Source organism: Triturus cristatus, chromosome 1_2, assembly GCF_964204655.1.
Source record: "Triturus cristatus chromosome 1_2, aTriCri1.1, whole genome shotgun sequence".
Classification (NCBI taxonomy): Eukaryota; Metazoa; Chordata; class Amphibia; order Caudata; family Salamandridae; genus Triturus; species Triturus cristatus.
This window is the reverse complement of record NC_140580.1, coordinates 831,148,213-831,163,401: the sequence shown is the minus strand read 5'-3', so window position 1 is coordinate 831,163,401 and position 15,189 is coordinate 831,148,213. Positions and strand designations below refer to the sequence as shown.

Genomic DNA, 15,189 nt, shown 5'->3' with positions numbered 1-15,189 from the left:
AAGGGAGGAGGAATAGCTATTCTTTTCAAAGATTGTTTCACCTGTCTCCCCGAGTCAGTGGCTCCACTATTTGAACACAAGATTTTAGCATTTCAAGTATCCAGCGGTGACCACAGAACACTAGGAGCAGTCATCTATAATCTCCCAGGACATAAGCCTGAATTTAGTGCCAAATTGCTGTCTCAACTATTCCCCTCTTGCTTAAAACATAAGCACTTTTTCAGTAATAGGCGATTTTAATGTCCATTTCGAAAATGCTGACAACTCTGTGGTCAAACATTTGGGAAGAGATATGCAGATCTTGCAGCTAAAACAATGGATTAAAGAACCAACGCACACTGCCAGGCACTCACTTGATCTTCTGTTTTCCAATATAGAATCCACTAATGTCTCTGGGGTTATGCCATTTTCCTGGACCGACCACTCTCTAATCTCCTTTTCCCCCCCAAGTCTGCTGGCTACACTAACCTGCCCAATCACACCTTCAAAAGTGGCAAAAAGGGCATGGAATCTTATCACCCATAATTTGTTCACTTCCTGTTTCTCTTTAAGTGATCCAAGTGCCCCAAGGAAACTCCCTGTACAAGCAGAGGCTGAAATTTTACATTCTGAGATCATTAACACATTGGATCAATGTGCCCCCAGGTTAGGAAGCAAACCAAATAGGAAAACACCATCTGAAGAATGGTATTCGCCAGAACTTACACTATTAAAAAAAGAAAATGCAAATCATTGGAACACAAGTGGAGATTGTCTAAAGACAACAGTGATAGACTGTTATACAAAGTGGAGCTGAGGATCTATCACAACGCCCTCAAATGCGCTAAGAATACCTACTGTGTGAAACGAATAAATGACAACAGTAATTCTCCTAAACAGCTATACAAAATAGTGAAGGGACTTAGTAAACCAGCCAGCATGTCCTAAACTCTGTCCCCTTCGGTAGACAACTGAGAGAAAATCAGCAACGTCTTTGCCGACAAAATCTCCGAAATCATCTTCTCATTCAAAATCCAACCCACCTCAGATGAGCCAGACTGGAAAACCGTGGCTCTCCCACCCCGAAGCACGTTCTCACCTAAGCAACCTTGTCCCCTTCTCAGAAGAGCAGGTCGCGATAGCGATGACTGAGGTCAAGTCAGGATCCCCGCTTGACCCATGCCCATACATTATCTTTTCTCGCTTACACCGGTCCTATGCCCTTATGTAACCTAAATGTTCAATAAATAACTAGAATCTGCTGTGTTCCCGGATATTTGGAAGCCATTGTATTCCCATTATTTAAATAAGCATTTACAATGCAATGGTCTCGGCAATATTATAGGTAGAGCTATTGGTATTGCTCATTATTTTTTTTATCATTTTTGTATCCCTAAATAAATGGCATTGTCATTTCTATTGGCATTACCTTTTTTTTGCATATGTGATACCTATTGCATTAGCAGAGAGAGAGTGAGGTATTGAAATAGAGAGTTAGGTATTGAAATAGAGAGTGAGGTATTGAAATAGAGAGTGAGGTATTGAAATAGAGAGTGAGGTAGATAGAAAGTGAGGTAGATAGAGAGTGAGGTAGATAGAGAGCGAGGTAGTGAGATAGAGAGCGAGGTAGTGAGATAGAGAGCGAGGTAGTGAGATAGAGAGCGAGGTAGTGAGATAGAGAGCGAGGTAGTGAGATAGAGAGCGAGGTAGTGAGATAGAGAGCGAGGTAGTGAGATAGAGAGCGAGGTAGTGAGATAGAGAGCGAGGTAGTGAGGGAGAGGGATGTTGTGAGGTAGTGATATATAAGCATAGAGTGATGTTGTGATTTAGTGAGAGAGAGAGGTAGTGAAAGAGAGTGAAAGTGAGTTAGTGAGATAGAAAGAGTGAGGTAGCGAGATAGAGAGTGATTGAGGTAGTGAGTGAGAGAGAGTGAAGTTGTGAGCTAGAGAGTGAGGTAGTGATGTTTTGAGAGAGTGGGGCTAAAATGCCGGAGTTATGAAAGAACCCAAACATACATGAGACAGCCTAATCCAAATCGTCAGAACAAAACACCCCGACTGTGAAAGTCGCTAACCAGTGTGCAAGTCAAGCTACTTAAAGGTAGCTCACTATTTATTCGGCAGCCAGCATGACAACTCAATTAGATGAAAGGCAACAAAGGCTGCACGGTTCTGGGATTTGGCAGCAGGGAGAGCTGGCGTGGCCTTCCCTTCTTTAGAAAAGCCTCTTAGGAGAAGTGAGTGCTGTCGGGCTGGGAACACAGCGTTCTCCGGGCACACGCCAGAATGAACCCATTTCCGTTCAACAAGGAGACCCTATCCGATGCCCAGACAAACTCCCTACCAAAAGCCCCAACTAATGGGGCATCGTTTCTGCGGAAAAAAGACAGAAGGTCGAGTCATTTTTCTGTTGCACGAACTTCCCGCTGTTTCCTGCCATTTGTCTTCCAGCTACGCATGCTTCTCCAAGAACATTACTTTCAGACGTGTAAAAAGAGCATGCCATATTCCATTAACTGAAAGCGAGAAGGCATTGCTAGCGTATAGCAACACACTTCAAACTAATCTGCACTTATTTAAATGCAGAAAAGAAACTTGCAGCTCCTTCAACAGATATTTTCTGCTGCTTAATACCCGGCTCTGAGATTTCCCTCATTCATGGCCTGACAAGAGCGAGCTCTAAATACAGTTCCATTAGTCAACGCAAACTGCGATGTATCAGACTGATGCCATGTTCAGCACAAAACATTAAACTGGCATTCGCTGTGAAGCTTTGCCAGGATGCCAAGGAAAGTATCTTTTTTTCTGACAACGATTACTCTCGTCTGGTGAATAGCTGGAAATGAGGGCCCTGCAGGTGTTTACAACAGGGTGCATGGGAGTTGTGGCTGAAGGCAGCGCCAGTTTCTCTTAGTGTCTGTCAGGGGCAAAAAGGTGCTCAGAATACGTGCTCATCCAATCCTTGGCCTCTTTAGAAAGCGCACAGAGCCATGATCGCGTATGCCAGTCGCAGTTGCGATTCTATGAAAATGTGTGGGTAGGGTGGTACTCTATGGGAATTTTAGTGAACATGTTTAAGCCACGATCATGATTATATAGACCTTGCCCGTTTCAAGGACCGTCACTTATTTTTAAAGCACTTAAAGCCCCGGCGACCCGGAGTACCACTGTTTGCATTAGTACCTACTACCATGTGTCTGAGATGCAGCGGGGCTCTTTAAGGAGGACAGTGCAGGAGGAGGGTGGACTCGGGGCAGGAGGAGCGCGGACTGGGGAGGGGCCAGGAGGAGAGCGGGGCGGGAATCGGAGGCTCGTGTGCACGGAAGGAACAAATATGTGCTCACTTCACAGCTCGACGTGTTCTCCGGAGCAACCAGGTGAGGGAGGGTCACATGGGAGCGGCTGTTTACCGCCTCCGGACATGAATAGACCAGGCCCCCCTGAACCCACATAAGGGGGGGGGGCGGTCAGGATCGATAGGGCTGGCCCCCAAAAGGGGGGGGGGGGGGAAGGGGAGAGAAGAGTCTTCAACGGGTCTGTGCTGCTCAGGAGGTTTAGTGCGGCCAACATAAAATCTGAAAAACGCCCAACACAAGCGCACGGTGTATTTATATTCTCCACGGCCTCTGCAACGCACGCACACACTTTATGAAGTCTCAAAGGCCGCTGCAACACACGCACACAAACTTTATGAAGTCTCAAAGGCCGCTGCAACACACGCACATACACGCACTTTATGAAGTCTTAAAGGCCGCTGCAACACGCACTCACATACACTTTATGCCATCTCCAGTTTATCTTTGTTTACTCTCTAACATCGTCTCCCGGTTCTGTTTTTAATCCGATTGCCACTTTCCTACCCACGGTTTGTGCCTTGAATTATGGCACTCAATCGCTGCCCTTCCTTGGGCCCAAAGAAACTACACTCACCGCAAACAAAAGGCACGGCGTGAAAACCCAGTGTGCAGGGCAGCGAGGAGGACGCAGCGCTGGGGCGACACACGAGTAGTAGATGGAAATGTGAAACGTGGTTACTGATTAAGATACAGGGCCTAACTAGGCGCGCAGCGCGCGAGAGCAACAGCAAGAAGATCCTCACGGCCAGACGATAGATAAAAAATGGCGGATGGGAGCTTCCAAACTTTTTCGGATTCGGGGGCGTGTTCCTACTGTTCTAAAAGGGCGTGGCTAAAAAGTGGAAAGAACAGCGCGGAACACGCCCCCGAATCTGAAAAAGACGGAGCCTATTTGGAGGGACGGCTCTCTCCTCCAATGGCGGGCCTCCGTTTAGGAAGCCAGCCAATGGAGGAGAGGCAAATAGAGAGGCGGGCTAAATAGCCACTCTAGGAAACATTAAATCTCCGACTTCCGGTTCTGCCTTCGGCAGACCGGTAGGCCTCGACCTAAAAAGCAGGCAAGGAAGTCTGCAACCCAGCAAACTACTGACCAAGCTCTCATATCTGTCTAAAGTACTGGAGAGGCTGGCCAACAAACAACTAGCCGACTTCTTAGAGATCAATGAGCTCCTGGACCCCTCTCAGACGGGCTTTAGAGCTACAAACAGCAGAGAAGCCACCTTACTAGCGGTCTTAGATAACATCATATCCTTGGTGGACCAGGGCAAAGCAGCCGCCTTGATTCTCCTGGACTTGTCGGCAGCTTTCAATACTGTATCTCATGGCCTCCTGCTGAGTATCTTACAAGAAAAGGAACTACACTTCGAAGTTCTTCAATGGTTCAAGTCCTTTCAACACAACAGAACACAGAGTACAAATGGGCCCCTTCTCCTCTAACCCAAAAACTATTAATTACGGTGTCCTGCAAGGAGCCTCCCTTAGCCCTATCCTTTTCAATGCCTATGTCTCCTCTCTGGCCAAGATCAGCAAGAAATGGGGCTTTAATATCTGCTCCTATGCAGATGACACACAGCTGCTGATAGCCTTTGAAGAAAGGCATGAGGACACTAGGAATAACCTAATCAACAGTCTCTCAGAAACGGCGACTTGGATGTCAGATCACTGTCTGAAACTAAACACTGAGAAGTTTGAGAACTTGCTATTTGGAGGAGCTCACCTAGTTTGGGATGCAACCTGGTGGCCCCAGTCACTAGAATCGGCCACTGAGCCCAAACAGGCTGTAAAAAATCCTGGCCATACTCATCGACAATGCATTAACCATGCAGGACCAAGCAGGAGTTCTGTGTGGAAAAAGCTCCGCTATGCTAAAGCTACTAAGAAGACTCTTCATATGGATCCCAATGAACTGTAGGAAAACCATCACCCATGCTTTACTTTCTAGCAAATTGGATTATGGGAATGCGCTCTATGTGGTCATGGCAGACTACCTTTTCTTCCGACTGCAGGTGATCCAGAATGCAGCTGCCAAGTTCGGCATCAGAATATTTGAGGGAGCTCCATTGGCTGCCTGTGCGCCAAAGAGCCAAGTTCAAGCTCCTGTGCTATGCACACAGAGCGCTACACAAACGTGGCCCCAAAATTCTGCAAGACAAAATCGAACTCTATGCCCCCCCACACAAAAACTGAGGTCTTGCTATCACGCTTTGTCCAAAACAGACACATTAAGAAAGCTAGAGCAGGGGGCCACTGTTTCTCTCATCTGGCGGCCGCTCACTGGAACTAACTTCCTTGGACCTTGACCTTACTGACAACTATATGTCATTTAGAAAGAAGCTGAAAACACTTCTGTTTCCTAGGATGCAATTGCTGACATTCCGCAGTCTATCGCCTAGGTTTCTCTTTTCGCAGATGTCTCCAGTATCATACCATCCTCACTTCAGGTCATAGCTTTCCTAGCGCTGTGATATGCCCAGGGATAAGTGCTGTGCTTAACAAATACAAATGGGGCATCCCCAGTGTATTATTCAGTGGCCATTTTCCAGGCCGCATGTACTTCTAGAGAAACTGGTGGATGTACTCCAATGTAGACTGGGTCCTCTGGTGAACCTTTCTATTTTTTTAATTTTTATACGGGGCGGAAGCATGGAGACTGATGTTTTTTCTGGAGGCTTTGTTGAAAGTTTTCGTCAAGCATGGAGCTCTTCTGCCTGTCTTTCTAATATTAGAGACTCTTAAGTCTGTAAGCACAGTGGCGAAAGTCCTCTTGACTTCGATCTCAGCTAAGAGTTTGCCTGTACTTTCTTTGGAGCTGAAGCTGACATCTGGTGTCCTAGCTTGTCGGTGCTGGAGCCAGTCTGGGCTGCACTATCGGCTACGATCTTCTCTCTTGGTTACGACCGGGGGCCAAGGGCAGGGGTTGGCCTGCAAGCATCTTTTTTAGATGATTCAGGGATTAATGTTTGACTTTGAGCAGCGGTATTCCACCCAACCGTACTGTCTTATGCAATACATTATTTCCCCATGCCCCGATCAGTACTCACGGACCTTGGTGTCTTCCGTGTAGGCGATTTAACCTGTGTTGATTCTCCAGGGTCTCTTTCTTCATCAGAATCCTTCGATGACGTTTCAAGGCTTGGTCTTCTTTCAGCGACCTGGGAATCTGATGTTACCGGTAATTCTTCCTGAAAATCAAGGGAATCTTGCTCCCCAAAAATGTCTGGGGTGTCGGACATAGACACTGCATTCTTGAATGTGCCCAGCATCCCTCTCTCTCTCTCTCTCCTAGATCTAATCGTTGTTTTGTACCTGAAAGCTTGACAAAAGCTGCAATTCGACTCATAATGTTCCGGAGAGATGCAGAGGTTACAAACCTCATGCTGGTCAGACCAGGGATATTTGGCATTCAAATGTGGACAGAATCGAAAGGGATTCCTCTGCATTTGCCTACCTCCTCCAAGGCAGAGTCCATTGTAGTTGTGTAAGGCTGTCAAATTGGTTTAGGGCTATGGACCCGACCGGACAGATCTGTTGACGATTGACTTAAGATTTCCTCTGTAATCGACGCCTCGAACCAAAGGCTCGAAGTCTCTGCGCACAACCACAACAGTATTGAAGCTGTTACTTTCACACATCCGAACGCAATGAAGGAAAATAAACAATCTAATGGTGGAGCCGAGGCCTATTCACACTGTGGACTGAAGGAGGAGTCACTCTGCACCCGATGACCCGAAGCTTCTTCAAAGAAAAACATGTGAAGTCCGGACCCAACAGTAGATGGCCGGAGCAAAGCATGTGTATCAACCGCAACACATGCTACAAAAATAGTTTTACTCACATGATTTACATGCCCTGAAGATCAATGTATTAGTTTTTGGATGGAGGTCATCCGCAAAGAGAATCAAGAAAACTTTAGAGAAAATGGTATTGGAATTGGAAGTGTAAAGAAGAAATGCAAGTTTTTCACTTGAATTGACACCTTAGAGGTAGGCTTCAAGATGCAAGATTACAGAAGCAACAAAAGTGAGTTGGAAGTACAAAGTAGGAGTGAAACCTACCAAAAATCTTCAAGTTTTAGTATCTGTAGCATGTAGTTGAAATGCTTGCAGAAATCTTTGTTAGAAGTAACTGCAGAAATTCGAGACACAAGAGCTCAGAATAATGAGTACTTAGAAACAGTAGTGGAAAATTTGAAGATTCCTTTCGGAAAGTAGAAATTAAAAAGCCATTACATCAACAAGGCTGGATAATGGATGCACAAGCTGAGGTGCATTGGCTATTTGGACTACTGTTATAAATGAATGTGTTTTAAGCAATATGTTTCACATACTGGAAGTTCTCAGTATGATCACAAAGAAATATTTAAATTTAAATCTACGGAAACCAATGAATCACTGTTGCGCTACTGGAAGACGAAATACAATTGTATTTTACGATTTGCTATTTAAAAATTTAGCACCACCGAAGTTGCAAGACCACTGTAAGGGCTGTTCTCTCAAAACACAATGAAAATTCAAGAATGTGATTCATGAACAAGGGGAGACACATAATAGGGTTTGTATCCTGCCTTCAAGCTGAGCAATGAACAGTTTTTCTTTGACTGGGATTTCTAAGTATGCGTCTTGCAGATTTATTATGCATAATTTTCACAGCATCTACTAAGTCAGTAAAGCTATTGTATGTACAGAGTCATCAATCAAAAGCAATTTTATTTTTAGGAATTAGGAAGCTCCCAGACAACAGCCAATGTAAAATGGGCTCAAGACGATATAGGCTTTGGAGCTCCCTTTAAACAGAATATTTTCAGGTTTTAGTAGAAAATGCCTGTTTTGCTAGTGATTCTCTTTGATGGTATCATAATCTTATTACCTGCTGAATTAAAAGCTGTGGCTTACCTTAATGGTATTTATTAACATTTTGTTATTTATTATATTCTACTATAAACAGCATGTCACCATGAAATTACGTGCAGCCCCCTGATCAACAGCAGCACTAGCTGGTGTTTACTAGGCTCAGTAATAACATAAGAAATATGTTAAACGGGCAACCATTTATTTAAAGGTTAATTGCAGTTAAAGAAAGGAAGTAACAAAATGGTTACTTACCTGTAGGAGTAGTTTTACAGCTGGAAGAATTTTCTGGATTCACATGCTGTGCATTTACTCCGTTATCTACTGGTTGGGTCCGGAATGGTCTTTGTTTTCTTGTTTCCTTGTTTTTTTTTGTTTTTGTCGCTGTCAACCACTTTTGGTGCCTGCTACGTTCCTTGTGTGACGTCAGACGGTATCCCAGAGGTCGACGTGCGTGGTAGCCATCTTCAGATTAACTTTTTCTGCTTTTCTATTGGTAGTCCTTGAGATGGTAATTAAATAAGTGATGTAGCCATTTGCTTTCCCACCTGTTCATATTCCTTGTAGGGGAGGCTGGGTGGGTCGCATGTGAATCCAGAAAATTCTTCAAGCTGCAAAACTACTCCTACTGGTAAGTAACCATTTCACTTTGCAGCATGAATCCTTTTCTGGATTCACATGCTGTGCATTAGATTGCGTAGTGGTTTCTCCCAAGGTTGGGAGGCTGTGTTGACAGGAAGACTTTGCAAACAGCTGTTGAAGCACATTCTGTCCAATTTGGCCTTCCTTACTAATTTGTATTTCCGCATAGTAATGCTTTGTAAAGGTGTGTGGTGATGCTCATGTTGCTGCTGCACAAATAGTGTCAATGGGTACATTAGCTATGAAAGCTACGGCTGCTCCTTCCTTTCTAATGGAGTGAGCTGTGGGTCATATAATCAGTTCTTTTTTGGCATAGGCATAACATGACTGTATGGTTTGTACTATCCATTATGCAATTGTTGCCTTTGTGACTGGTGATCTTGTGTTGGTCTGAGCGTTTGCGACAAACAATTGTTTTGCGTATTTGTTCTGTTTTTTGTAAATATTAAAGTAACGCTCTCCTTACATCCAGGGTATGGAGACTTTTTCTGCTTTAGTCTTTGGATTTTTGAAGAAAATCGGTAGGAGAATAATTTTGATCCAAGTGGTATTTTGATACTATCTTAGGTATGAAGTGTGGGTTTGTTTTTAAAATCACCTTGTCTTTATGAATTTGTAGGTATGTAATCCCCTTTTCGTATATGAGGGATTATTTCTTGCAGTGTACACATTTTGAAGCGTTGTGTTAATATGAACTTGTTTATGAACCTTAGGTCCAGAATTGGTCTTAGAGACAGATCATGTTTGGGTACCAGGAAATATGGGGAGTAGTCTCCTGTGAACCACTCCTGTTTTGGCACACATTCTTTTGCTTGTTTTTGCGATAGTTCTTTGATCTCTGAATTTAGCAATGTTTGTTCTGATTTCTGGAATTTTCTTCCTTTTGGTGGGTTTGCCGGAAGTGTCTTTGCCATCTCTATGCAATACTCATATTTTACCAAATGTAGTATCCAATTGTCTGTTGTGATATTTTGCCATTGTTTAAGGTAAAAGGATATTCTTCTTGTGCAAGTCCTTTTTTGCAAACGAGTCTGTTGGACCCATTTCCCTTTCCTCTGGAGGTTTGGCCTCGGCCTCTGCCTCTTGCTCGAAAAGGCTGCTTCTGCTGTTGCTGCCAACCTTGGTAGCTTTACTGTTGCCTTGTTTGCTGTGCAGAGCCTTGACTTGGACTGTTGTGCCATTTGTTGCCCCTGGCCAAATGCGCCTCTTCCAATTGAATTCTTCCTATTGAAACCACCTCTTTTAAACAAACCTCTCTGCTGTAGGGCTCCCGTCGCCCTTGCGGTTTCATTATCTTTTTTAATCTGTTGCAGAGACTCATCGACCTCTTTTCCGAAGAATGCGTCTCCCGTCAATGGTCTGTTGATGATGGAAGTTTGAACTTCCTGCTTGAAACCTGATCCAGGCATGTCTTCTCAGGATGGTACCTATGCACATTTGCCTGCCGGCCGTGTCTGCTGCGTCGAGAGCTGACTTAAGGCAAGTATGCTACGTTCTTGCCCTCCTTGATGATGGGTTTTGCTCTCCTTTTGTCTTCTTCAGGGAGCTTGTTAAGAAGCTCTTCTATGTCCTCCTACTGAGGGTGGCCATATCTATTTAGCAAGGCATTAGAATTAGCAATACGCCATTGCGTTGCTGCTTCTTTTTCCATCTTCCTTCCCACCATGTGTATTCTTTTACTCTCCTTTTCTGGCGGAGGCCCGGTATTGGAGACAGTATTGGCTCTCCTTCTGGCTGTGGTGACAATGATTGAGTCTGGCACCGTGTTCCCCTGGATGTACTTGGGGTCCTTTGAGGAGGCTTTGTATTTTTTCTCCACTCTGGGTGTTATTCCCTTGCTTGAGGCTGGTTTCTTGAAGGCTTCTCTGCCTTGATCCAGGATACTGGGAAGCATAGGTAGGTACTGAACTCCTTTAGTGGCAGGGGCCACGGTTTCTAATAGGAAACATGTGTCTCCTTTCTCTTCCTCCAGGGTGACTCCAAACCGGTCTGCTGCCCTCTTGACTATACCATTATAAAAGGCTAGGTCGTCTGGAGGCGAAACCCTCGGAGGATAGCTGCATATCTCTTCCTCGGAGCTTTTGGTGTCGAGTTCGTTCCACGTATCCTCTAAGTTTTAGGAGATTTCCTCCTCGTCAGGAAGTTTTCGTATTCCTCAGGGTCTTCGTCTCGAGGTTCTGGTGTGGGAGGTGATTCGAAGATATTATCTTCTCCTCCTTCGGCGTCTTCCGCATCGATGTTCTCTGGTTCGGTGACCGGAGCGTTCTTTGGTTCGAAGACTGGGGTTTTGGGGATTCGAAAATCCTTTAGGGATTCGTCAAACTCTTTCTTCTTTTGACAAATTGCCGCCATCACCTCTTCAAGTCTCTTTCTCTTCTTTTCGACCACGAGGGCTCTCTCGGCATCGGAGGCCAGGGATTTTCTCTTTTTGCTTGCGCCTGTGTACGACTTAGACGGTGTGTCGCTCTTCTTCGTGAGTTCAGCTTCGACCCTATGTTTCGGCGTCTTCTGCAAATTTACCTCCTTGGTAACCTTTGGTTGGGTTCCGTGGGGCTCTTTCAATCGCGGCTGACCTTCAAGGGCCTTTTTGCTCAGCGTCGGGTCTGCCTTGGGTTCGTGGTCCTTCGGTTCGGACGGATTTGTGTGGTGTTTTACCTTATCCGTCTTCTTCGTTGGCTCGCTCGTCTTTTTCTGGGCGCGGGCCTTTTCGGAGTCCCCTTCTTGAATTTGGACGTCCGATCCCTCGTACGTCGATTGTCGCTGGCGAAACCCAGATCTCTGAGGGGTGTCTTGTTCGTTGCCTGCGACATTATGGTGTAGTGAGCCTCTCTCTGCTTATAGCGTGTTCTTAGAGTTTTCAGCAGAAACTCTACGCAGGCCTCACAGTTTTTGTCCTGGTGGTCTTCGGTTAGGCAGAGGTTACAGACGTCTTGCGGATCACGTTGAGCGGATTTGTGGTGGCACTTGGGACAAAACTTGAAAGGGGTATTTTCCATGTCCCCTACCTTGCCATTTGTGGACCGATGAGGTCCTCTGTGGCATCTGTCTCGGAGCTTCGCCGGAACTGTGATCTTATCTCTGATTACGACATCGATGAGAAATGAGCTTCGGGGTGATCTTTTTTTCGGTTTTCTTGATGTCTTGGGAAAAATCTGAAAATTCTTCTGAGCTTCCCGACTTGCTTCCAGACCCAATGGCGGGGAAAAAAACTGAAGATGGCTACCACGCACGTCGACCTCCAGGATACCATCTGACGTTACACAAGGGACAGTACCCGGCACTAAATGGTGGTCGACAGCGACCAAAACCGAAAAAGAAAACAAAGACAATTTCAGACCCAACCACTAGATGGCGGAATAATGCACAGCATGTGAATCCAGTAAGGGATTCACGCTGCAAAAGTTGGGAGTCCAGCACCGCTTAAGTTTAGGAACACTTTTCATTTATGAAGACATCTTGCAGCACATGTATCAAAACATGATAAAGTCTCTTCAAAATTTAAAATGTGTATTTAATGAGCATGCAGAAACGTTTCAACTCAGTAAATCAGATTATGTCAGTGCATTGAGAAGTATTTTTTTTTTAAAGTGATAGTTTTCAAACATGTATTTAGAAACATTCATGCACTCTCCAATCCGCATGACAACAATACCAATAGTGAACTGAGAGACAAGTCAGTTGTTATGTGCTCCTTCTGGGCGCAGGGGTTGCTATTATACATGAAAAACATTATAGTTTTATTAAATCAAACACAGGAGAAGCTTTTGTACATAACACATCCTGAACATTTCTGCATTTCAAGGTCCTCTTTTGTGATAGTGAAGAAAAAGAAGCGAAAGTGAAATAAAACAATTGCCTAGGAGCACACAGTTTGTTCAAGTGGGGAAGCTGGTATAGATCCCAGATTTTCTAGTTCCACAATGTGCATTTCAGTTCAGCTAAGAGATGTACATGCTTCCCTTCCCTACACTTTACCCCTCTCCCTCAAACACACCGTGACCACCAGCTTGCTGGCATCAGTGCAGCCCTCGGCCACACCACCCACCAAACGTTTAGGCCCCTGGGAAAATGTTTATGAGAACCCATGTGTTATGTTCTGCAGGCTAGGGAAATACACTATTTACAAAATGGCGGGAAGGCTTTCTACTCATGGAAATGGTGAAAAGCTTTGCGTTGACCTTCTTAACAACAGGTCTTTCATCAGGGACACTAAGTAAATAATGCATGCTGTGAGTAAAACAAGTATGTTTACATGTTTCTATCCTTATACAATACTTAAATATAATGTATAGTTTTCAATGTGACGGTGAAGAGGCTCCATGCAACATCGTTGCATTCAGATTTTAGCCAACTTATGCCAATTAATTATAGAAAGAGAAACGGAGCAGAGTAATACAGGATCAAATATATTCTGTAAATCCGGGTGGCAACTGTGTAAATCCAATAAATACAGATTACCAGGGAAACCTTACAGACATTTGTGAAGAATCTGACATTAGTGCAGAGTACCAACACATATGACCAATAGATTTCCTTAAAATGAAAGCCTTGTTGATGCAATCCTTTCTTCACTCACTTTACAATATTCTCTTTGCGAGCTGCCGACTTCCTTCAAATATAATTAATTTGAGTACCTGAGGCCAATTTACGAATGAAGGTCTGTTCTTGTCCTGGAACACGTTTGCCAATGCTATCTTGTGATCATTGGCAATCATTTTATTCAGGGCTTCATTTTCCTCGCCTTCCCGTTCCAAAATCTGGGTAAAAGATTTTTTTTAAAACAATATGTGTAAGAGTACTTTCCATACAGGAGACTTGTAAAAAAAAAAAAAATTAAAAAAAGAGTACTTTCCATATTGTACAGATATAGCCAAATGAAATGATACCTATAACAACCATACAATACCTGACAACTGTTTTAAACAAGCATTTGCAATGCAATAAGTCTCGCATTTGCAAGAGTTTAAGCAATTGGCATTGTAAATGACAATGCCTTTTATTTATCTGTTATGATAATTAACAAATAAATAAAAAGCATTGTCATTTACAATACCAATAGCTCAAACATGTGTAAATGCGAGACCTATTTTATTTCAAAGCAGCCGCCGCCATTGTCACAGAGAAGCGCGCATGGCACTGCTATAAATGACCAGAGCCTCTGGCATAATGAGCAGCAATGCTGACATAATTGCCATTATTCAGCAACACAAGTGGTGTAACTGAACTGCACCACTAGCACAATTGGCCTGCACTCTGGGACCTGGCAATTATCCTCAACTACTCTCTCTCTTTCTCTCCAGTAATCTCCAGCATTGTGCTGTTGGGTGCCCCAGGCATACCTAAGCAGCAGTTTAGAGCTGGAAAGCCCCATTGTGCTACCCAGTTCCCACAGGTGACATCCCACTCCAGAAAGATGCACGATAGTGTCAATTTCGTAAGTGGCGCTGTACAGTTACACCATGGATGGTCCACATTCACCTTTGCCCCTTTCCACATTAACTATGTGCATCATGTGAAGCAGTGATAATGTTGTGTTGTAGAAAGAGTGTGATGAGACAGAAGTTTGTATAAGTGCGGAACTGCTCCCATCGCAGAGGGCACTGGTTGGCGTGTAGAAGGTAAGGAGGTTATATAAAATGAAGCTGCAAAGTGAACTCATTTGTAAGTGCTTGCTTGTGTGTTTGGAAAACAGGATGGATGAGGTGGAAATCAGAATGAGTGTGGTGGAAATCAGGATGAATGTGGTGGAAATCAGGATGAATGTGGTAGAAAACAGGATGAATGTGGTGGAAAACAGGATGAGTGTGTGGAAAACAGGATGAGTGTGTGGAAAACAGGATGAGTGTGTGGAAAACAGGATGAGTGTGTGGAAAACAGGATGAGTGTGTGGAAAACAGGATGAGTGTGCGGAAAACAGGATGAGTGTGGTGGAAAACAGGATGGATGCGGTGGAAATCAGGATGAGTGTGGTGGAAATCAGGATGAGTGTGGTGGAAATCAGGATGACTGTGGTGGAAAACAGGATGAGTGTGGTGGAAAACAGGATGAGTGTGGTGGAAAACAGGATGGATGAGGTGGAAATCAGAATGATTGTGGTGGAAAACAGGATGAGTGAGGTGTGCTGGAAGGCATGTATCAGATAGAAAATGGGCTGGTGGGCAGTAATGAGCGTAGGAGGATAAGGCCCCAGAGAGGGAAGATAAGAGGGCAGGATGAATACTTTAATCTCATCTGATGACTGAAGCGACTCCGGCTAGGCTGCTGATAAATCAGAGACTTGTATTAGAGTGAAGAAGAGTGGATGTGATTGTAGAAGCAGATGAAAGGAAGTAAGAAATGCTGTTGGCAGATTTATGAATGATTTCA

At 44.3% G+C, this 15,189-nt stretch overlaps 1 protein-coding gene across 2 annotated transcripts in view; it reads right to left on the bottom strand.

Moving 5' to 3' along the window:
• The window catches only part of USP48 (ubiquitin specific peptidase 48), a 782,973-nt gene that overhangs the window by 244,763 nt on the left and 523,021 nt on the right, over positions 1-15,189 (bottom strand). For both annotated transcript variants that reach the window (XM_085608904.1, XM_085608905.1), the window contains exon 17: positions 13,458-13,580. In XM_085608904.1, the coding sequence (XP_085465030.1) occupies positions 13,458-13,580 (123 nt within the window). The remainder of the gene's footprint in view (positions 1-13,457; positions 13,581-15,189) is intronic.